General features: G+C 33.8%; 1 protein-coding gene across 1 annotated transcript in view; it reads left to right on the top strand.

The window, feature by feature from the left end:
* The window catches only part of KLHL1 (kelch like family member 1), a 450,078-nt gene that overhangs the window by 385,572 nt on the left and 39,454 nt on the right, over positions 1-25,052 (top strand). Inside the window, exon 8 of the mRNA XM_050766522.1 lies at positions 24,032-24,194. Coding sequence (XP_050622479.1) covers positions 24,032-24,194 — 163 coding nt within the window. The remainder of the gene's footprint in view (positions 1-24,031; positions 24,195-25,052) is intronic.

Raw genomic sequence — 25,052 nt, 5'->3', positions numbered from 1 at the left:
CAAATCATGGAAAAAGAAACCTAACAAAGGATGCTCATCCGGAAGAGTAAATGTTTCCTGGCAATTTCTCTTAAACTTATCATGTAGGTTAAGAGTAGTGGACAAATGTTCTGCTTCTGATTGATTATGGAGCAAGAAAATTACTATTAAACTTCCTCATCCACATTGGTCCTTCATTTCCCATCAATCAAAAGCATAATTTTGCCTATGCATAAGGTTGGACACAAAATCCTCCACAAATAAAGATGTACCCCGTGGATGCACACAAGATCCCTTTTCCACTTCTATTGTTCATAGAGACTCAAGAAAAAAATGAGGTAAGAGTCTCATGATGGCAGAGAAGTCTTAACTTACGATCTAGGGAAAGCTGTCAATCTAGGATGCTGTCTGCTTCTGGGGAGAAACTTCCCTGATTAGCTTTACCTTAGGGTCTTCAATGGGTGTACAGTTCTAAGAGTCTGGAGAAGCCTTTCTGATTTGTGAGATTATGGGCCCAAGGTTCAAAGTTCTGAAGTTTTCCTGCAGTGTGGACCTCAAGGACACTCTTTATCTGCTGTTGTTTCCAGAAGGCATGGATTTTAGATCATGAAGAGTTTGATTGTCCTCAGTTGGTGAATCATGTAAAGCATCCTTTACCTAGTGAAAATACACTTTGGCATAATGCAGTAAAGCCTTGCAGCATTCAGTCATATCAGAGTTGAGAAGATGATCTAATTTTAGGGAATAGGCCTTCCAATGGCTATCTCATAAAGGATCAATTTATGTTTTCCATGGGAAGTGGATTAATTGTTATCAATCATCAATACCTTTGACCAAGAAAATTCAGTTAATTCAGTTAGCTTTGCCTAATGCCATTGTGTCTGTAATACCTTATTTACAGATTTTACATCTTGTCTAGTGAAGTAAGTACTTCTGTTGCTGAAGATTTCTTCAGAAATGCCCCATGAGGGAAACATATCTTCTAATAACCTTTTAGCTACAGTTAGCATTTGGTCTCTTGCATGGGAAAGTTTCTAAACAAAAGGTGCATTGAAAAATGCATTGACAAATTTAGTGAAATTTGTCTACATGATCAAATGGTAACAGAAATATACTTGAAGTCCTGATTATCTTTCAATAATTATGGGTTTGACAAACTAAAGATTGATCATAAACCATCTTAGCAATTTAGAACAGTCACCCATCAACGTATATTTTAATATAATTTGGATCATTTTATCTATTCCATGATGAGTTATTGAGTGCAGAACTTTTAATAATGGAAGCTTCAAGGATTCAGGAAAAACCAGACACTCATTCAGACTTCCCATGAGTCAACACTTAACATCGGACTTATATTCTTTCAAGGACCAATTTTGTTTCTCCAATTCAAGTGCATGGCACTATTTATTAAATGTGTTATCATTGGTAATTTGACTTGGACCATGGAGTTTATACAAAGGGCCTATCTTAACAATTTCAGTACTGACTGATGTAGCATGAAAATATGGCAAAGTATTTTCCTGATATTTGATTAATTCTTGTCCACCAACTTTTCCACCAACTTATATATACTGTTAAATGAAGTTTAGCCTAAATCTGCCTCCTTACGTCAAGTTTAGCCTAAGGTTTCATCATACCTAGTAAACTGTAACCTAACTGGAAATGTAAACAGGCTGCAGCCTATTTTTGTATTAATAATAGAGTTTCAGCCCACTACAGGCAGCCAACTGTTCAAACTGTGTTCAAATAAAGTAAATGCTGACCTGTAACCAATCCAGCTGTTTCTGCATCTCAATCTGTTTTCTATATATCATTTTCCTTTCTGTCTACAAATATTATTTGACCATGTGGCATTCCCGGAGTCACTCTGAACCTATTCTCGTTCATTATGCTGCCAGATTCTTAAGTTGTTCTCTGTTCAATTAAACATTTTCAAATTTACTTTGTCTTAAGGTTTTCTTTTAACAGATGGTGCCAGAAGTGGGATTTAAAGTTAAGCTTCTTCTGGCAAATCCTAGAAACATTGAGTGACCAAGTGTGGTATCAATTGGGCCCATTTTGTCCATTGCTCTCTGGCAACAATGTGAGATTCTGTTGTGGGTATACTTTTCTCTGTTTCCAAAGCTCCCAGAATTAGGCCCCAGAAGCAGCAATCACAAAAATGGCAAAAATCTTACTAAAGATAATTGAAAATTACTGTGGGACATTCAAAATAAACTATACTGTATTTTAAAAAGTGCATTTAAAATTCAGGACTCCCCCATTAGGCTCATCCAGGGATGCTTATTGATGTGCAGAAACATCTAAAAATATTTCAATGTTTGTATTGCCTCTTAAAAAAGTCTTTATAAAAAGCGCTTAAGTGACTAATTGGTAACAAAAATTAAATCTTGTGGCAGGGTGCAGTGGTTCACGCCTGTAATCCCAGCACTTTGGGAGGCTGAGGCAGGTGGATCACCTGAGGTCAGGAGATTGAGACCAGCCTGGACAATATGATGAAACCCTGTCTCTACTAAAAATAAAAAGTTAGCCAGGTGTGGTGGTGCATGACTGTGATCCCAGCTACTCAGGAGGCTGAGGCAGGAGAATTGCTTGAACCTGGGAGGCCGAGGTTGCAGTGAGCCAAGATTGCGCCCTTGCACTCCAGCCTGGGCAACACGAGTGAAATTTCATCTCAAGATAAATAAATACATAAATAAATAATTATTAAATCGTCTAACCTTGTAGTTTAGTTACTATCCTGCCACAAAGATGAAAATAATTCTGGATAAGGTGTTTACAAAAGGTAGTTTCTCAGCTAAGGCTCTCAATCCCTGGTTTCTTTGTTCAGTTATCCATATTGAGTATAGGCAGAGAGAGTGCTTTCGTTGTCTCACACCTTAATAGGCTTAGCACTGAATGTAGTAGTTTTAGCTAAAAATCAGAAGCTAAGTTAAAAAGTCTGATTATTGAACTAAATTGGTATTCAAAATACCCTTTTTAACAGACTATTTAGAAACCTTTTGTAAAAGAAGAGGTTTAAAGAAAACCTCCATTCATAAGGGTGTCTGTTTGCCTATGTACACTGGAAGAGAGGAGGGTTTGAGTCACTAGAAACTCTTACTATTGTTTTAAGTTTAATAACAACCAATGACAGTTTGTTAAGTTTACCTAACCAGTCTTACCTTTGTTTCAGGTGCTTCACCTGGCAATCTTTTTTTAACTGGGTCTTTACTTATGGTCTTTCTCCTTGGTTTGTGCAAATGACAATACAATATTTAGGCATGAAGTCTCATCTCTGAGTTTTTGAGATATAAATTTTTTTATTTCGCCCTAAAAGTCATCCCTTTAGAAATGTGAATTTAAGGTTGCCTACCTAACAATTGAGTAGAGTAATGAAGCAGGTAACTAGAAGATGGACAGTTTTCTTTTCCACATTCAGACTATCTGTAAGTTGGCCAATAAAAAATCTTAATGAAAGTGACAAGATCTACGTTGTCTCTGTCTGTATGTCTTTATGTTATGTGTATGTAATATTTCTATGTGATCTAAGATAATGTTTAGTAAATAAAGCTAACTGTAAAATTGGTAAAACAAAATAGAAATGTCTCCAAATTATCATTATTAAATGCAATTTACACATTTTTGCCTGTGTCTTCTGGTTAGACAGATTTATATGTTCTCTGCTACATGTTCTTAGGTTATAAGACTATTGGATATATAATATTTTTGATACCTGCTTGAGTCGTTTATGTGCTAATGCTGTCAAAGATGAGTGCTGGCCACCCCCAAAGCCTGGCACACATCTTACTGTGAGCTTACGCCTTTAGTTCTGAGTCTCTAGATTCTTAGGTCTGGACAGGTGGCCATGGTGAGGCTTGGGAAAATGTACTCTGTGCCTTGGTCAACAGCTACAAGGCAGGGTGAATCTTAATATAGACCCATCTTTCTTGGCCCAGATTTGCCTCCCTGCTGGGAGGTGTTCCCTTTCCTGACTTCTACACCGGGTATGTAAATTCTGGACATAGACAAGCCCTGTCCTTACTTTCCATCCATGGCTACCATGTAGGTACTTGGGACCTAGAACACCTGGGGGAAACATTACGGAGGGTACCTGTGTCATAGTTTCAAGCTTATTTTCAGCAATTTAAATTATTTAAGTCATGTTATATTTAATTAATAGATAATCATAAATGAGTATTTTCTAGGTAAATAAAAATACTGAAACAGTAATTATTAAACATAATTTAGGTTTATTATACACTCAGTCATCTTATTTTTATATGGTATGGAAAGCTAAATATATTTAGATCTGTCAATAAACAAAAAAATTGAGGAAATAGCTTTCTAAAAAAATTATGAGATGGCTCTTTTCTATAAATGTTCTTTTAAAACAGTTCAGAATCACTTCCTAAATTTTTCACTGGAAACTAGGATTACTAACAGTGAGAATTATACTTAATGTATGTAATTAAAACTACTAGATATGACAATCCTATATACAAACTTTATAAAGAAAGATGTGGTTTTAGTAAAAAAGTTTATTTAAAACGGCATGAAAATGTGATTTTTATGTAAGAAAAAGTCATTTTGTGTAGTTTAGAGGTTATTTAAATATTGTATCAAAATGAAGGAAAAAATGGTACAAGTAAAACAAAATGGATCTAAAAAGTTGAGGACAACAGAAAAAAAATAAGAGCTTATAAAAGGTTTATGGAAATCTTATCTTGTGTAGTCAAAAGCTGACCAAGATTAAATGAATTGTTTTATAGGATTATTAAAATTAGCTTTTGTATTAATAATACACTAATATAAAAGTAAAAAATTGGTTTATCCTTTGAACAAGAATTTAAAGTATCATTAATAAGAGACAGTAAAAGATTTTTGTTCACCTTTTGAATAAACTCCAAAAAAAAAGAAGAGAGAGAAGAGATGGATTGTTTCATGCTGTCTCAGATCTCTTGATAGTTTTTGATGGGTTGAATAACTAAATATCTCCATCAAAAAATAAAGGTTTTTACTTTTTAAAAACCTTTTATTACCACTTTAACTAAAAGAATGATAATTATTGCATTTATTACCACTTTAGCTAAAAGAATGATAATTATTGCAATGACCTGTGTTTTTTGTTTTTGTTTTTGTTTTTTTGAGATGGAGTTTCGCTCTTGTTGCTCAGGCCGCCGTGCAGTGGCGTGATCTCAGCTCTCTGCAACCTCTGCCTCCCAAGTTCAGGCTATTCTCCTGCTTCAGACTCCTGAGTAGCTGGGATTACAGGCACCTGCCACCACACCCAACTAATTTTTTGCATTTTTAGTAGAGACGAGGTTTCACCAGGGGTTTTGGCCAGGCTTGTCTTAAACTCCTGACCGCAGGTGATCCTCCAGCCTGGGCCTCCCAAAGTGCTGGGATTACAGGCGTGAACCGCCGCCAGGTCGACTTGTGATCTTATTTTTATTAACTGCTTTAAATCTTTAACCTATTTGACAGCCTTCCCCAAATCAAATTTCAAATTCTAAAGTTAAGTCTTCTTGACTTCAAACTAACTTTGTTTGGGCTGCTCCAGAGAGCCACTGAAGCATCCAAAATAGAAATGATAAACACTCATATTTGACATATTAAGTTATATAGGGACTATTGTCAAATAATAAATATACTTAACCTTTAAGTTATATTTTTATGGCTATATTATTAATATGTGTTCCAAAATTTTACAAGATTCATAAAATTTGAATGTCTTGATATATGTTATCAATCAAAACTTTGATTATTATGTTAAATTATTTTGGCCACAGAAATGATGAAATTGTCTTGTTAATTGCATCTTTAACAATGACCATATTTGGTCTTGTTCATATTCTTATGCATTTTCTGTAAGTTCCTTACAAGCAAGTAAAATCCTAAAGTTTTGTGTCTTCAAGGAGGTTCATGGAAATGACAAAAAAGGTTCCTGATAATTATTCTTGAATGTAAGCTTCTAAAAGATTTAGGCTCATATCACTTGGACTGGGTAAAAATTCTCAGAATTCCAATGAAGAGACTGACTGGTTTATAAAAAATACCAACTAAAGCAGGACAATAATTAATTGAGTATCAAGAAAATACTTTGCCAGATACTTTGCTTAATAACTGGAGTTTTTTGTTTGTTTGTTTCTGTTTAATTACAAAAAAAGTTGATGATATTTGCAAAGGATAACCTTAGTGACACTTTTGTCTTTGCTAAATGTTCCTAGCTAGTGCAGGACAAAGGGGGATTTATTAACTATTTACATGTGGATTTTCTTTGAATTATTTTCATGGTTCTCTGATATTTAATACATTTAGTTATAATTGTTTTTGTCAATAGGGATTTATACACACTGCTGGAGAGCACCACAGAGACCACATCACGGAATCCTCAGCTAACACTCTTGTTGAATCATCCCAGATAGTTTGATTCTTAATTTACTTAATTTACCATGTTAATTTAGCATGTTGAATCTTAAGTTTTCTATTTTGCTAACTTTTCACATTTTTTTCTACTAAAATATTTCTGAATTTAGTGATTATTACTTTGGTGTTTATATATACAGCAAGTTTTAAAAGCTCAATTTAAACAATGTAATTGTAAGAGTCTGGTTAATAATGAAAAAGTAATTTCTGCAAATTACCACTATTGGAGGGCAAAGTTTTTTGTTAATAATGACCATAAAGAATTTAAAGAGAGAATCAAGAAAATATTGATCAGAAATTCATTTTAGTCACAAAATATAATATGAAAATATATAGAAGTCTTCAAACTCATTCCATTTTAAACCCAATATTTTGCACTAATATTTTCTCTTTCTATGTCAGGTATGGCTACATAAATTATCAATAGGCACCACAGAGTTATCCAACTTCAACATATGTAGATATTATGGTCTTGGAGTAAGGGTGTGACAAAGACTGTTAACAACTGCCTCATTTGGTGAAAGATGCTTCCGGGGAAGGGTGGGGGTCAACTTGCTTGTGTGGCTCAGGTTCTTTCTGAAGTGAAGGGATGGAAATCATCCAGATGTGAAGCAAGGGGGATACATTGAGGCAAACTAAATAAATTCCACTAACAGCCCAAGGGCAAGGAAAAACAGTGAGGCCCCTGGGACAAAATACTCCCAGGGAACAAAATTAACACCACAAGAATCAAAGAGATTAAGAAATTTTCACAAAATCCCACAGCTAGTAAGTGATTAGGCTGAATGCAAACAGTCAGCTTTCAAAACCTATGATTTTTCCACTACCCACCTGTTATATTTTATTTACTATAAATGCAGAGTAATTTCCCCAATATTATCTAATTTAGTAATTATTGAAATACAATAAAAGTGTAAGCAATGGACTGTACATCTGGGTGAGGCAAGATAATCTTGTTGAATGACTTTTTAATGTTAAATGCATTACGGAATTAACTTTTCTCTGCAGTGCTTTTTTAAGAAAAATACTTTTGAGATGAATTCAAATATAAAGATGTATTAGTTACATTAAAATAGTATCTCTACTAATTCAGGTCTATCATATTTGAAATATGTAACAAATATAAAGTAGAAGCTTTTATAATGTTACTGCATAAGTAATACTTTAGTACCATGTGTTTACAAATTGTCCAGTGTTCCTGTATGTTATTTCACTTTTGAATTGCTATCATAAAATACCAGAGGCTGGGTAATCTATAAAGAAAAGAGGCTTAATTGGCTCATGGTTCTGCAGGCTGTACAGGAAGCATGATGCTGGCATCCACAAACCTTTTAGTGAAGCCTCAGGAAGCTCTTGTCACGTGATACACCAGCTTCCTCTTTTCCTTCAACCCAAAGCAGAAGCTGGTGTATCACCTGGCAAGAGTGGGATCGAGAGAGAAATGGGAGATGCCACACTATTTTAAACAAATATATTTCTTGTGAGCTCAAGGAGCTAGAACTCACTCATAACCAAGAGGATGGCACTAAGCCCATGAGGGATCCACCCCCATGACCCAATCACTTCCCACCAGGCCCCACCTCCAGCAATAGGAATAACATTTCAACATGAGGTTTGGAGGATACAAACATCCAAATCATTTCAGTCTGTAACATCTCATAATAAGGATTAAAATAAGCAAAGTATTGCAGGGTCATAGATACAGGAAGAGGAAAATCTTACTGAAACAATAGAAAATCTTACAGAAAACTTCCCATTTGAGTTAGATCTGAAAGAACAGTGGAATTGAATCAGATGAGCTGAGGTCCAGAGTGTTAAAATTCAGGGAACATTGAGGTAATAGCAAAATACACCAAATGATAAGGATTTAGAAATGTAACAAAAATAAGACTAGAACAATGGTGTAAGGCCAGGTTTAAAAAAAGTCATTGTGCAACAACAGAGAGAATGTAAAACATGGGTATGAGCAGGAAGGTGCCTGATGGCATTTGTATTAGGATGATTTTTTTTTTTTTTTCTAGTGGCAATATGAAGAATGAATTGGGGTTAGGAGAGTCTATTAGGTGCTACGGAGAGTGCATAGTGTAAAACACAGGCCCTGTTCTTACAGAGCTTACAATCCAGTTGGGAAAGTAAAATATTAAAATTTGGAAATATGTAATAATAACAATTATCATATGACTCAAACTTTGTGTATTTATTTGCCAAAATTTATTGAACTTCAAATATTTGGTAGGTGTTATGGTAAGTTCGGATATTTGTATATGCAAAAAGGATATGTCCTTGTCCCTTATTAAATTGTAAACAAATGAGGAAAGAAGTATAACTGCATTTCATGTGTTTTGGACTTTACATTTTTAACATTCCTGAATAGCATCAATATGTGATAATATATTTTTGAGAATAATTACTACAACTCTCAGAAGAGTTGGTTGTCCTGAAAATAATATTGTGTCTCATTAATTTTATTAATAATCCTATCCTCTCTTAAAGGGTAACTCTTACTGAAGAACATTCAGAATATTATTTTTTGGCTGGGTGCAATGGCTCACACCTGTAATCCTAGCATTTTGGGAGGCTGAGGCAGGAGGATTGCTTGAGCCCAGGAGTTTGAGACCAGCCTGGGCAAATAGGGACACCCCCATCTCTACTAAAGCACACAAAAAATTAGCCAGGCATGGTGGTACATGCCTCTAGTCCCAGCTACCTGGGAGGTTGAGGTGGAAGATCATTTGAGCCTGGGAGTTCAAGGATGCAGTGAACTGTGATAGCACCATTTTACTCTAGCCTGGGTGACAAAGCCAGACTCTTATCTTGAATTTTTTTTTCAATTATTTCTATGCCATTATGGAAAATGAACGTGGAATGTCAAGATGCTAATATTGGTATACACAGAACCCTGCTATAATGCAGTAGAGAATAATCTTCAAGTAGGACAATTGCCTAGACAGTAACCTTACACCTACTGAATTTTTAATGTTCTTGCCAATGATTGAATAGAATAGCTTAAACTCAATTTCTGTTGTGGAAAAATTTAACACATATTCTCCTTTGATTTATCTGTCATATTGAAAAATAAAATGGGCCGGGCGCGGTGGTTCACGCCTGTAATGCCAGCACTTTAGGAGGCCGAGTCGGGCGAATCACGAGGAGATCGAGACCATCCTTGCTAGCACGGTGAAACCCAGTCTCTCTCTATATATATAGCCAGGCGTGGTGGCGGGCACCTGTAGTCCCTAGCCACTAGGGAAGTCGAGGCAGGAGATTGGCGTGAACCTGGGAGGCGGAGCTTGCAGTGAGCTGAGATCACACCACTGCACTCCAGCCTGGGCGACAGAGCGAGACTCCATCTCAAATAATAATAATAATAATAATAATAATAAATAATAAATAATAAAATCTAGATCTGACCCTACTATCTTTACATTTTGTTTCCCATCTGTACTATTTCATCACAGTGATTCCATTTCCACTTTGTCATCTTCATTCATTCATTTAAACAGAACAGTCCTGTTTTTGTTTGTAACAGCATCACTTGTCTCCTCACATATTCCCTCCAATGGCCCTAAAGTTTGGAGCCAGGTCAAATGAATGAAAGTTCAGTTCTTTTTTTTTTTTTTTTTTTTTTTTTTTTTTTTTTTTTTTTTTACTATACTTTAAGTTCTAGGGTACATGTGGATAACGTGCAGGTTTGTTACATAAGTATACCTGTGCCATGTTGGCGTGCTGCACCCATCAACTCGTCAGCACCCATCAACTCGTCATTTACATCAGGTATAACTCCCAATGCAATCCTTCCCCGCCCCCCGTCCCCGTGATAGGCCCCGGTGTGTGATGTTCCCCTTCCCGAGTCCAAGTGATCTCATTGTTCAGTTTCCACCAATGAGTGAGAACATGCGGTGTTTGGTTTTCTGTTCTTGCGAGAGTTTGCTGAGAATGATGGTTTCCAGCTGCATCCATGTCCCTACAAAGGACACAAACTCATCCTTTTTGATGGCTGCATAGTATTCCATGGTGTATATGTGCCACATTTTCTTAATCCAGTCTGTCACTGATGGACATTTGGGTTGCTTCCAAGTCTTTGCTATCGTGAATAGTGCCGCAATAAACATACATGTGCATGTGTCTTTATAGCAGCATGATTTATAATCCATAAAAACCCTAGAAGAAAACCTAGGTAATACCATTCAGGACATAGGCATGGGCAAGGACTTCATGTCTAAAACACCAAAAGCAACGGCAACAAAAGCCAAAATTGACAAATGGGATCTAATTAAACTAAAGAGCTTCTGCACAGCAAAAGAAACTCCATCAGAGTGAACAGGCAACCTATAGAATGGGAGAAAATTTTTGCAATCTACTCTTCTGACAAAGGACTAATATCCAGAATCTACAAAGAACTCAAACAAATTTACAAGAAAAAAGCAAACAACCCCATCGAAAAGTGGGCAAAAGATATGAACGGACAGTTCTCAAAAGAAGACATTCATACAGCCAACAGACACATGAAAAAATGCTCATCATCACTGGCCATAAGAGAAATGCAAATCAAAACCACAATGAGATATCATGTCACACAAGTTAGAATGGCAATCATTAAAAAGGCAGGAAACAACAGATGCTGGAGAGGATGTGGAGAAATAGGAACACTTTTACACTGTTGGTGGGATTGTAAACTAGTTCAACCATTATTATGGAAAACAGTATGGTGATTCCTCAAGGATCTAGAACTAGAAGTACCATATGACCCAGCCATCCCATTACTGGGAAAGTTCAGTTCTAATGATACCATTCTCTTGTGAAAATTCCTGACTCAATTCCTGAGTCTCACATAAAATCTTTACTTCATTTGGTTATCAAAGCCTCTATATCCTAGCACTAAACATATTTCTTTCAGCCTTTTCTACAGCCTTTTTCTTTTAACAGCTATGAAGGTTTGGGTTCACTGAGAAGAAAAGTCCCTGAGATTTATTAGAGTAAAGGCAGAGAGGAAGTGAGCAGAAGAAAATGGGGAGAAACTTTAGAACTAACTCCTATGAAGGCAAAATGGGAGGAATGAGGATTGGGTAAGAAGAATCTCAGACTGCAACATACTTCCAAGAAAAGTTCAGCCTGTTCAGGAAGACCCATGTCTTAAAAGAATGGGCCTGCATTAGTAATTCCACCATGCATAGTCACTCTCCAGAAATGGTTAATAAAAGACGTGGCTTTGGTGCAAAGGCAGCAGTGAATGCAGAAAGGCTGTATTCAGTTATGATGAGCACATTTAAATGGTTGCTACAACAGCCAGTTATGAAGTACCTGTTTGCTTATAGCCATATATAGCCTGAGTTTTATTTCTGTGTTCTGCTCAAGTGATTCCTTTCACTTAAAATGGCTTGCATCTATGGTTGTCAAAATTCTACATAACCTTTAAACCCCCAGGTCAATGACCTCATCTTCTGAGATATCTCCCATTGGAGCTTGTAAGCCCTACAGCACTTATCAATGTCACCTCAACAGTGATTTCTGTTTTAAAAGAAAACAACACTTAGCTACATGGAAAGCTGACATTTAGAACTAGAACACCAAAGTTGCAAACAATTGTTATTTGTTTTATTTTCATGTTATAACATTCCACTTTAAAACAATATCTATGAACCACATGAAATCATCCTTGAGATTTTCATGAGACATATTATTTATTAAAATATTTATTAAAATATTTTTTACAGGATAATATTTGTGGAAGATTCTGGTACAATATTTTTAATTGCTTAGATAAATCAAATATAGATCGAGTCCTCAGAAATAGAGGCAACGGGGTGCATTAGCAATAGTTAAATCTTTAACTGATTCCTTCAATAGTCTCTTCCCATATCTCTACAGTGATACTATAGACTGAAGTTTGATTAGCAGATGTAGGTTCTTGATACATTGCTATGATATTCTTCAACATATTGAATACTGATACAATGTTAAAGATGTGACAAGCACTTTTCTAAGTGTTTTGTATACATTGCTTCATTAAACAAATCCTTGTAACAACCCTATGGGTTAGATACCATAACTACTCCATTGTGCAGATAAGAAACTGAGGCACAAGAAGCTAAATAATGATTCCAAGGTCACATTGCCAGGTTGTAGTAACAAGCTGTGTGGATGGATAGATGAGTGAAGAATGTAAGCAAAGAAATTCATAAATATGTCCTCTTCATTTGCAAATGCTTCCTGAGTCCTTCATTTTTCCTTAGATCAACTTGCATCACATCAGGACAAGCAAGACACTATCACCTCTCATGTATATTATTGGGCATGGTCACATCTATTCTCATTTTTCCACACCATAGCCAGTGTGACATTTTTTTGAAAAATACATGCAGATACATCATGTCCCTGTTTAAAACATATTAGTAACTTCACATTACTCTTAGGATAAAAAAAATCATATTGGCATAGGAAACCCCCACATTGTATCGTCTTTTAATGATTTAGCCTTATTGTACATTATTTGACCTCTTCCTCAACTCTCCAGTTTTCTTGCCACACCGGCCTTCTTTCAGCTCCTCAGAAATACTCTAATTCTTCTTACCACAACACCAATGTTTCTTCTGCCAAGAATTGCTCATCCCCACATAAATCTTAATCTTCCCCCAGATATTAGCTCAGTCATCACTTTTCAACTTGAACAAGAACCGTTCCTTCCATCACATGGACAGATAGTAAGGTAGCACCTATTTGTGCCCTTCAGCAAGTCCTGTCTTTCCCCTTCACATTCACATGTACATTCTGTGAGGGTATGAACTTACAGAAGGTAGATCATAAGTATTGGAAATATGGATTGATGAAGAATGAATCCATGAAATACAAGTTGCGTAACAATGAAATTGAAAGTTAGCGAACTGCTAAACTTACATGACAGCCTTGATTTCATACACCTACACATAACACATGCCCACATGCTCCCGACACAGGTACACACACACACAAACACACACACACACGACATAAATGAAAGATATTAGAAGCTTGTAAGATAGGCACATTTTTGGCTGGGGACAGTCTGCAATGATACTAGTACTATCACCATGTTTCACTGTGGCAGTTATTGTCAATTGCGAATGTACATAAAAATCATCTCAGGGAACTTTTAAACATCTCTGTGTCTGGACCTCATTGCAGTTCAATTAAATTAGAATCCCGATGTTCCAGATGTATTTTTTCAAAGGTTCCCGGGTGATTTCAATGTGCAACCACGATGGATAATCGCTACTGTCAGCCAAAGAAATAATGAAATAAATTATATATAAATGCTATAAATTATACTTTATTCTATGGTTCAAGCAAAAAAGAAATCTTAATGCTACATAATTTAGTAGAATTATGTGAAAACTATCTATACAAAACACTACATTGTATTAGGCCCATGATCAGCATTTTAAAATAGTATATGAGTCAGTCTGTTAATATTTCCATAGTACTTACACAGATATAAAACTTTATATAGAATACTTGTATATTTTGTATATTATATGCTTATATATTTTGGGGATAATTTTCATAAAACTATGCATATATGTATACACACACATGCATATATATACACACATACATGTATATTTGATGTCTAACTGGAAAACATTTATAATTTATATAAAATGTGTATAACTTTACTTATTCATTTCTTCTTTCCTTAATATGCAAGTTATTTTGTTTAATTCCTTGCACAGAAAAACACTAAAGTGTTCAATTTTATGAACTAGTACTTAATTATTTCTTGTTTCTGAAGTAAAACTATTTGAGAGCATTGGCATTCAGTCATCCTAATCACTGATTATACATATTTACTGGGTGATACTTTATACCTGATGAGGATTTTTACAAATAATTTTGAAAGGAAGATTTAAAATAAGTTATACCTGGAAGGTCATATATATATTATGAAGCCGCTGGTGATTTAGATATATTTTGTGACTAATATGATGAATAATAATTTAGTAATTTAACACAATGATGAAATCAAAATAAATTTAAATACATTATTATTAATTTAAAATAAATATATTCTACCTAGACAAAAGGAAATACATTTTACAGGCTAATGCTTTTCAAATTAAGATACAATTAATGGCTAACAGGCAAACAGTAAAGCAATATTAAAAATTAGCTTTTCATTGTTATTATTTTGCATTATTAAAACACTTTTTTAGTGAAACAGTTTATAGCTTAGAATAGATTTAGCAATATTCTGAATGGATAATATTAACAAGCATAAAGAAAAATAACAATTTCTTTCTCAGGAGAACAAATTAATTGGGTGAATTGTTACAGAAATAACAATTAGCTTCAGAGAAATTATGAATGGCTACCTTTTGCTAAAACTTGACAGCATTATGGGGAATGATCTGTATAGACAGATTACCTTCCTCAATTCATTCTCCATATTCAAAGGCCAACATCTTCATCGGATATAGTTATGTGTTCTATAACCCATATGGGAAGTTATTTGATTTTAACTTGTGCCATGTTACATGAAAATTGTTTATTTCAATAAACTATCTTAAAAATATATATAGAAAAATTCTGGTAAATATTTTGCTGCAGAATTCTCAAGGGGAATATATGCAAGAAGCTACAGTCCAAAAATTATAAGTAATCATATGTACTGGAAAAGGTACATTTTTGCAACATAAAACATCTAAAAGATATTTTAAAAATTATCAGAAGTCATCATGTAATTATTAAGCTTGAGTTGTATGAAAAGTGACTTTAGATGTTTCTCTTCTTTCTATTAGATAATTATTTTTAGAATGCAGTTTTAATATTGATACTGAACATAACACAGAAAAATATTTTTAAACTCATAACCTTGCTGCATCCGTAAAGATATTTTTAGTAACCATTAGGAAGTAGTTGAATATATCATTTTGATTTTGAAATTATTCTAGTCCAACTATTCACCCTCCTTAATGAGCCCATTCTGCAAGGAAATCATCACAGCTGCAAGAAATATGAGAATCACATAATAAGGCGCCTAGAGTTTGAAAATATTGTGGCAAGAATATATTCCTTTAGAAGTGGAAGCATAAAGTATGAATATTTTCCAGGAAAACATGGATACTTTCAAAACACAGATATTTAAAATAAACAATCCTGGGAACATGTTACTTTCTAAACAATTTAATTTAATTATAGTTAGAGATGTTTGAGAGAGGAATTTACGTTTTGAGAGTAATGACATATTTCACAGTTGCTCTATCATTCTGCTTGCAATTCTTAATTTCTTAGATTCAGTGACCACCCCTAAGACAGACCATCCTGACCATTTGATTTATATAACAACTAAAATGTACTAAAACTTTATCATTTGCCAAGCACTGTTATATGCATTTTCTATTTAATCTTCACACAAATGCTATGAGTTATATACTCTTTAAGGATGAGGATACTAGGACTCAAAACATTTAAATCTCTTTCTCTGATGTCATACTGGTGGTGATATGGTTTGGCTCTGTGTCCCCACCCAAATCTCATCTTGAATTGTACTCCTATAATTCCCATGTGTTGTGAGAGGGACCCGGAGGAGATAATTTGAATCATGGGGGCGATTTCCCCCATGTTGTTCTCATGGTAGTGAATAAGTCTCACGAAATCCAATGGTTTTATCAGAGGTTTCTGCTTTTGAGTTTTCCTCATTTTCTCTTGCTGCCACCATGTAAGAAGTGCCTTTCACCTTCCGCCATGATTCTGAGGCCTCCCCAGCCATGTGCAACTGTAAGTCAGATTAAACCTCTTTTTCTTCCCAGTATTAGGTATGTCTTTATCAGCAGCATGAAAATGGACTAATACAAGTGGTAATAATGGATTGGGATTAGGGCCCAAGAAGGTAGACTCCTAAACTAGAACTCATTGGCATTTTTCTCTGTCCCCACCTCTGATAGTCTCACAGGCAATAACTTGGTTAATTAAAGGATAGTAATATATAAAATCCTTCAGTATTTGTATGTTTATTGTCTATATTCTCCTCTAGAATATAGGCTCTATTGCATCTCCAGTAGAGAGATGGTAAACTTTCTAGTATTTAAAGCAAAGGATAGATACCTGTGTTGCAAGAAATGGATAATGTAAATGTTCCTTTGCTTATTATATTAAATATTCACTAGTCTTTGCATTTAGTGTATTTTGCTGTGTATAGTAATATATTTTTAATTACAAAATATTTCATATTTCTGTGAAAGCTAGATTACAATATTTTCACTAAGGATAGTTAAATTTATCTTCATAATTGTGTTCCTAAGTTTCAATTCATCAGCAATATAGAAGACTTCTCAATTCCTAATGTTCTTAGCAACATTTGATATTGTCATGTTTTAAACTTTTTTGGTTGGCTAAAACTTTCTCCTAAAGATATTTTATTTTAATATACTGGTTATTCTACTTACTAACTCTATTGAACATTTTTATATGCTTATAGGATCTTTATATATTGCCTTTCATGAATTTCCATTTTATATTGTCCCTGAGGCTTGAGTATGAAGACAGCAGTATCAATTACAATGGTTTGCAAAAATTGAGTGACTGCAATGAATCAGATTCTGTTCTAAGTGTTTTACATATTAATTATTATTATCTTCATCATAACACCATGAGATAATTATTCTAGTTGTCCCCAGTTTAAAGTAAATAAATTACAATATAGACGGAAATAGAAACCTGCGTATATAAATGGTAGCTGTAGAGGAAACTCTTACTGACATATAAACAAAAACTAAAACATTAATGACAATCAATACATTTGATTATATTACATTATTAAATGTTTACATTAAAAATAAAGCTAAAAGCTAACTCACAAATTTAACTTCTGGCCTTGATGGAGTATCTGCTATCTGAGTAAGCTTCCTAATATGTATAATTGTAAAAGCTAAATAAAACACACAAATCAAATTCTTGAAGTCATCAGAGAGAAACTAAGGAAGCCTGGACTTGAGAACAGGATGTGAAAGGGGTGAGAAGAGTACAAAGGTTGACTCAACATTTGTTTCTACTTTCTCCATGCTTTTCTGGAGAAATTTATTTATTTCTTCCTTCTTCAGTCAAAAAGTCAAACTGAAATCTGGCATCTAGGGCGAGCTACAGTCTCTGAATGACAGAGGCATCAATTAGAATTTAGCCCTTTTATGAAGGCTCACACAATGTGTCAAGATCCTGGAAAGAAAGGAAGGAAATCACTAGGTAGAAAAGTCCTAGACATCTATCGGTTTTTCATATGCTTCAGAATACCTTTTTTCCTTGATATTATTAGCAAATCTTGGTTATGCAATGTGGTCTCTCATTTGTGGGAGCCTTATGTGATAATCTTACTACCTCTTTGACAAACTGAATTATATGTGTTCTCTCAACAATAAGGTGACATATGAGGAAAAGGAAAAAAATGAAATATCTTACTCATAGAACAATAAGAGCAACAAAAATATTGGAGAAAGAAAATGAGAAAAAAGTTGATGAAAGAAGAAAATATTAAAATTGTATCTAATAAAATCAATTATTACATTGAGTATAAATACATTAAATAACCAAAGTCAAAGATTAGCATATTGGAACCGAAAGAACCTTAGTGTAGCTGATTAATTAGATGAATTAGAATTTATCTAATTCTTAGTGTTGCTGATTATTAAATTAATTAATGTAATTAATTAGTACATTAATTAATTACACTAAACTTTAGAGCAATACGCATTACTGGAAAAAAGGAAATATTTGACAACTTAAAACAATCAATTCAGCAAGAAGAATTTTAAATGTCAAATATATGTCATTGAAATAAATGTCATTGAATATAATGTCATTGAAATAAAGCAAAATAGAGAACTACGATGTATAGTAAGTATATTGAAAGAAATACAACTGGCATTATTCTGGAATGACATAATTGTTTATATAGAAAATACAAAAAATATGTGGATTATTGCGACAATTATTTATAAATATTTCACAAGGCTACTGGATATGGTCAATACATAAAAACCTATTTTCTTTTTATTTATTGATGGAACAAATACAAAATTAAAAAAAATGCCAATTGCAATAGCATAAGTAAATCAAATGCAAAGTGATCATTTCAGTAACAGATATAAAATGTTATAATAAAAGTTTCAAACAAACATTACTCAGGAAGTTAAAATCTTAATAAAATGAAGTTATATACCACTTTCTGATTAGAAGACACAATGTTGTAAAGATATTAATTATCTAAAAAATGTTATATATTCAATACCATCTCAATCAAGATTTTATCAGTATTTTGGGGGAAAATTGGGAAAATTGCAAAAACAATTCATATGGAATACCAAAGGGATATTAATTTTTTATTTATAATATTTTAAAATTTAGAACAACCATTTTTCATGTTCTGTTTGAGAAATATTTGTCTTCCTCAAAAGACACTGCTATGCTTATCTATTTTAGTTATGCTTGTCCATTATATTCTGAAAAGATTATTGTTTTAATTTTTATATTTAATTCTATGATCCATCTAGATTGACTTTTGTGTATTGGCCATGGTCCATTTTTATATTGTTGGATATCAATTCCACCAATGTTAAATTTTATTATTAATTTTATTTTTAAAATTAACAAAGAATTTATATCCATAATATTTAAAATTGATTACAAGAACTGCTACAAATTGATAAGATGATGTAATTAATAAGAGATATCCAATTTAAAATGAAGAGGTTTTTAACAGGCTTTCACAGAAAGGGATATTCAAGTGGCTAAAAATCACATGAAAAAATGCCTAGTTTTATCAGTCATCAGCTTGGTGCAAACTAACAGAATGATGAGATACAATTACTCACTCATCAGAATGACTAAAATTAAAATGTTTCACGGTGACAAGTTATGAGAGGTTATCAGAAAACGGGGTTCCTCTCCTTTACTGAGGGAAATAAAAATCGGTTAAAAAAAAAAAAGCTAGAAAACTTTTTGATACATTGACTCAATTTCAATGTAAGTATATTCTATGACCCAGACATTTTACATCTAGGTAAAGTGAATTCATATGTGCATTAAAAAAATGTACATTGCAGCTTTATTTTTAAAATATTAGAACTGGAAACCATGCAAATTTTCATCAACAATAGCATGGAGCTGTAAAAGTGTCATAACTATACAGTGTAATAATATATGTAATTTAAAAATGTTACTATCTCACCTAATTTCTGAATAAAAATGTCACAGATACAACTTTAAAGGAATTTTTTTAAAAAATTATATTAATTTATAAGTTCAAATCAGGAAAAACTTCTTATATGAGGAATTAATTCAAAAATTATTGTTACCTTTTGGGAGGTATACTGACTGGGAAGTTGCATGAGAGGTTTTGGAGTGGAAGTGATAGTCGGTAGGTATACAGTGACATTCTTGTAATAAAATACCATCAAACTGAACACTTACAAGGTTTTCATTATATATACAAGGTAATTTAATATATATTTATATATTATATATTAATGTAATATACATATATATATATTATACTTTCGGTGAAGCATTTTTATAAGGCCAAGTAACCTCCAGCAATTAAGAAAAACAAGGCACATATGGATGATATTTGTAGGGTATATAACTTAGTAGTAACCAGAATGGATTAAACCATGTGCAGAGCCTATTTTTAAATCCTATATAAATATGCACTTGGTCAGAAATATGAAAGCCAATGATTAGCCCATCCTCCTAGAAACTTTCTCCACCTTACTTTCCAAATACCAAAACCTTCTGATTTTCCTCTCACCTATCTGGCCATTTCTTCTCTATCTTTTTTGTTTTATCTTCATGTAACCAATACTAGAGCTAGTCAAAGCTAGATTATGGTCTCTGTTACATTCTCTCTTCATACTATCTTCCTAACTGATTATATCTAGGATTATGATTTTAAAAGCCATATAATTGTTGATAACTCCAAAATTTTTACATATACCTCTAACACTGTCTTGAACTGTAGGCATGTATATTTAACTGCCTATTTATTTGTCCCATTTAAATGTGTAATAGTCCCTTTAAACATGATATATCCAAAATGGAGTTCTTAAATGTTCCCCAAAAATAATTTTCAAATTTTTCTACCCTTTAAACTTCTCAATTGTTTAACCAATTTATTTATCTCTAATTTAATCTTTCTTCTGTTTGTTGTTGTTATTTTTGTTTTTGTTTTTTTCTGAGACAAAGTCTCACTCTACTGCCCAGGCTGAAGTGTAGTGGAGCAATCTTGGTTCAGCTAATTTTTGTATTTTTAGTAGAGATGAGGTTTCGCCTTGTTGGCCAAGCTGGTCTTGAACTCCTGACCTCAAGTGATTTGCCCACTTCTGCCTCCTAAAGTGTAGGGAATACTGGCGTGAGCCACCACATCTGGCCCTGATTTGTCCTTTCCATTCATACACCCCTATGCATTCTGTTAATAAATTTAAACAGCAATACTCCCAGAATATATTTCAAATATTTTCACTTTTCTCTGTTTAAACTGAAACCTGTTAATTCAATCTACTACCTTCTACTTTTTGAATTTCTGAAATTTTCTTCTAATCATCTCCTGACTGCCACCTAACCTAACCTGACTCCAATCAATTTGCTATAAAACATTCAGAATAAATTTGTCATAACAGTCACATCCCTATTATGAAACATGTCGGTGATTTTCCATTGCTCTTACAACAAAATTTAAATTTATTAACTTTATTAAATTATCCTAGTGATCTGGTCCTTTCAGATAGATATCATATTCTCCAGAAAAGCATAAATCAATCAAAATATTTTCTACCCAATCTAAGGCACACAACCTATCTTAAAGTCTACTCTGTATCTAATTGGTGCTCAGTAAAAAGTTGATTTCAGCATCTCTTTGACAGCTTCACTGATGTTTTCACTTTAATCTCCATGTAGTTAATTATTGTTGATACATGTATCTACCTATAATTATCTAAAAAGCCTATGAGATATATCATCTCCTTTTGAAATAACCTCAACCTTCACATTTATGCATCCTTTCTAATCCCCATTTCCTACCTAATGAAAGAATAAGATTTGAAGTTTGTGCTTTTTAATTTTAACTATGCCTGCACTCAAAACACGATCCCTCTATATGCATAGGATTGTGTAAAATAACATCCCTAAGTTGAATGTGTGTTGTAGAACATTTTTAATGTTATTTGGCTACATTTTTTTTTTTTTTTTTTTTTTGAGACGGAGTCTCGCTCTGTCGCCCAGGCTGGAGTGCAGTGGCCGGATCTCAGCTCACTGCAAGCTCCGCCTCCCGGGTTCACGCCATTCTCCTGCCTCAGTCTCCCGAGTAGCTGGGACTACAGGCGCCCGCCACCTCGCCCGGCTAGTTTTTTTGTATTTTTTAGTAGAGATGGGGTTTCACCGTGTTAGCCAGGATGGTCTCGATCTCCTGACCTCGTGATCCGCCCGTCTCGGCCTCCCAAAGTGCTGGGATTACAGGCTTGAGCCACCGCGCCCGGCCTCGGCTACATTTTTTATTAAATTATACTTGTATAATTGTGTAATATGTGTGAAGCATGCTTACTTATTGGGAATAATGCACTTATTCCATTTTAGTTGATTCATTGACTGCTATAGGAGCTCGCTGTGGGCAGATACTTTGTCTGCCTAATTCATCACTGTGTCCTCAGTGCCAATAATAATTCCTGACACATAAAAGTCATTCAATGAATAATAGTTAAATGAATGAATGAATAAATGAGTTGTCATTTTATTTTTACATCAGTTTTGGGAGACAGTTCTTCATGGGTCTCTCATATTTCTGCACATCTTTAAAGTCAAGTTATTGAGTGCCCTTTGTTCCGGAATATATTTAAAAGGAGGTTGTTTTAACAGAAAGACTAGGAACAGAGAGATATTTCCTGTCTCCAAAATAAAATGCAGTCATGCTTAAAAGCATAAAGATAATATCTCCTTCCAGAGCAATGGGTTTGCGTGTTTATTGGCCATTATAAATTATAGTTCTTATACAATCTACTGCATGTACAGGTTTCAATTAACACTTTTCAAAGCAAAAATTGTATGAGGCAATTGTAAACAGGCAAGACATATTTTATTGAAGGCTTGCAATAAGGAAGAGAGGACAAAACTGACTGAACTACACTTCTAAAACAAAGGTGGTAGAGTTTTTTGGAACTAGGTTGGGTAGGTGGATCATACCATAGGCAATCTGTGTTTGCTAATTGGCCTTACTCAAAGGAACAGTCAACTTTCTTCTATCTTTATTTCAAAAGGTAGTTTTATAGCTTGTGGCAAGGTACCAACTGAAGTTAGGCTCCTATACTTTCAGGAGTCTGGGAGATAGAATACCTTAACGACTACATTTCAAAGGAACAGCAGCTCCCAAGTCCTTGAGAAAGACAGTCCTGGGTTGTGAAACTGGCAAGGGGTTTTATCAAAGGTTTACATCTAAAAGAAGCAGAGAAATAATTTACAGTTATAAGTTTTCTAAAGTAAATGCTGTAAGGAAAATGAAGCCAGGGCCTAGACACAGGAAGAAACTGTCTAAAGTTTGATCAAGAGAAGGGAAACATTAAGGCCATGTTGATTACCTTCTTTGGATCACCCTATGGGAATTGGGGCTTGGGGAACCAGCAGCAGAAACAAAAATTGTTGATACTCTGACTGTTGCTGTTGCTATGAGTAATAAACTGTATTTCTTCTTTGATCCAGGAGTCATATCTTAATCAATATGCATAAATTTGTGGCAGTCTAATTCGTCAGCTTGGTAGTAGGGTAAAAATCACAGATGCTTCAGACTTCTTTATAATCAGCCTCAAATTGTGCCCTTTTAGGAAATATTCAACAGAATTTCTCAACAGCTAAAGAGAGCACATCGATCAATATTAACATGATATTTAAATAGTTAGCAACTGTTGAGCATTTAAGAAAATTTATTTATGAAGATATGAGTTTACTAGAAAAGCAATGAGTACTAGTTGTATGAATCTTCCCATGGATGGCTCTCTATTAATTGTATTTGTTTTAATTGCTTGTATTTAGTAATTTTAGCTGATAATATGAAAGATGTCATATTTTCTAAGCTTTATATAAGTTTATTTTAACTTAATTTTGGGAAGCCAAAGCACAGAGAATACTATTCTGAAATTCAAACTGGTAATATTACATTGCTTTAAGGTAACATTGTTGTAAGTAACAAAGTATTTTAAATAGCAGTGTAAAAATGTTCTTTAAAAGTAGAGGCCCAGGACATCTTACCTTTGATTTTTAGTATCCGTTTCTTCATATGGTCATAAACATGGGAATTCGTATTATTTTATAAAGCATCTGGGTCATAATACTTATTTTTGGCTCCCAATTTTGTTTTCACTTTAATGGAATGATTCAATTAATGGTAGGTAGTTTCTATGAGATTACAATAGTTCTTTAACAACTGAAGTCTATGCTGAATGAATTCATAGTTTTGTACTGTTGCTTTAATTTTTAAAATCTCATTGTGAAATAAATCTATTCAAATTTTATTTTACTTTTTAAGTTTATGGTATTAGGGACACATAACAGGAGATCTACCCACTTAACAGATTTTTAAATGTTCAATATGATATTAACTATAGTCATAACAGTCTTTTATGTAATGTTTTAGGCGTAACAGTACTTGAAGGCCCTATTTATGCTGTGGGAGGCCATGATGGCTGGAGCTATCTGAATACAGTGGAAAGGTGGGATCCACAGAGTCAACAATGGACATTTGTAGCCAGTATGTCAATTGCTCGGAGCACAGTTGGTGTAGCAGCATTGAATGGCAAGTAAGTACATTTTTTTCTCATTTTTTAATCTTAGAAAAAAAGTTGTTGCATAAATATTATTTGAAAAATAAGTTTTAATAAGCTGATAAAAATTGTTTTAAAACATTTTAAGCTGTTGATATTTTTAAATTGACAAATAAAGACTGGTGCTCTCGCTATAGACAACGGAACCCAAAATTTATTAACATTAATTGATTATTAAAGAAGTATCAAATATATTTCATGGGAAAATTGATATCATTTTTGGAAAACTATTTGAGTAGCCTTCAAAAAACTACTCAAATCTGGTATTCAATATATCTTTCTTTGCATAATTACATTAGGTTACTTTTCAAGCATCTTCATTGCTATCTCTCTAAATCAAGAATTCTCAACCTCAACACTATTGACATTTGAGGATAGATGAGTCTTTGTTGAAAGAAGTCTACTGTCCTGTGCATTTCAGAGTGTTTGGAAGTGTCTTGGGTTTCTACCCACTGGATGCCCCTCACCCACCACCTCAGTGTGACAAGCAAAAATATCTCCAGACATTGCCTAGTATTTCCTGGGAAGTGGCAAAATACAGCCCCTGTCTTCCCCGTGAGAACCATAGATCTAAATAAAACTAGTGTCACCTCTTGCCTAGACAACTGGAACAGCTTCTATTCTGATCTTTTTACTTCTTTCCTCTGCAGTCTTATTTATGAAAGCTTCCAGGTAAATCCTTTTACAAATGCAAATAATAAATCAGTCTTCTTCAAGGACTTTTCTTTTATGATCTTTGTTGATTTAAAGTCTATTTTCTCAGAAACTAGGATTGCAACCCTTGCGTTTTTCTGTTTTCCATTTGCTTGATAAATTTTCCTCCATCCTTTTATT

Source organism: Macaca thibetana, chromosome 17 (assembly GCF_024542745.1).
Source record: "Macaca thibetana thibetana isolate TM-01 chromosome 17, ASM2454274v1, whole genome shotgun sequence".
Lineage (NCBI taxonomy): Eukaryota > Metazoa > Chordata > Mammalia > Primates > Cercopithecidae > Macaca > Macaca thibetana.
This window is presented reverse-complemented; position numbering and strand designations above follow the sequence as displayed.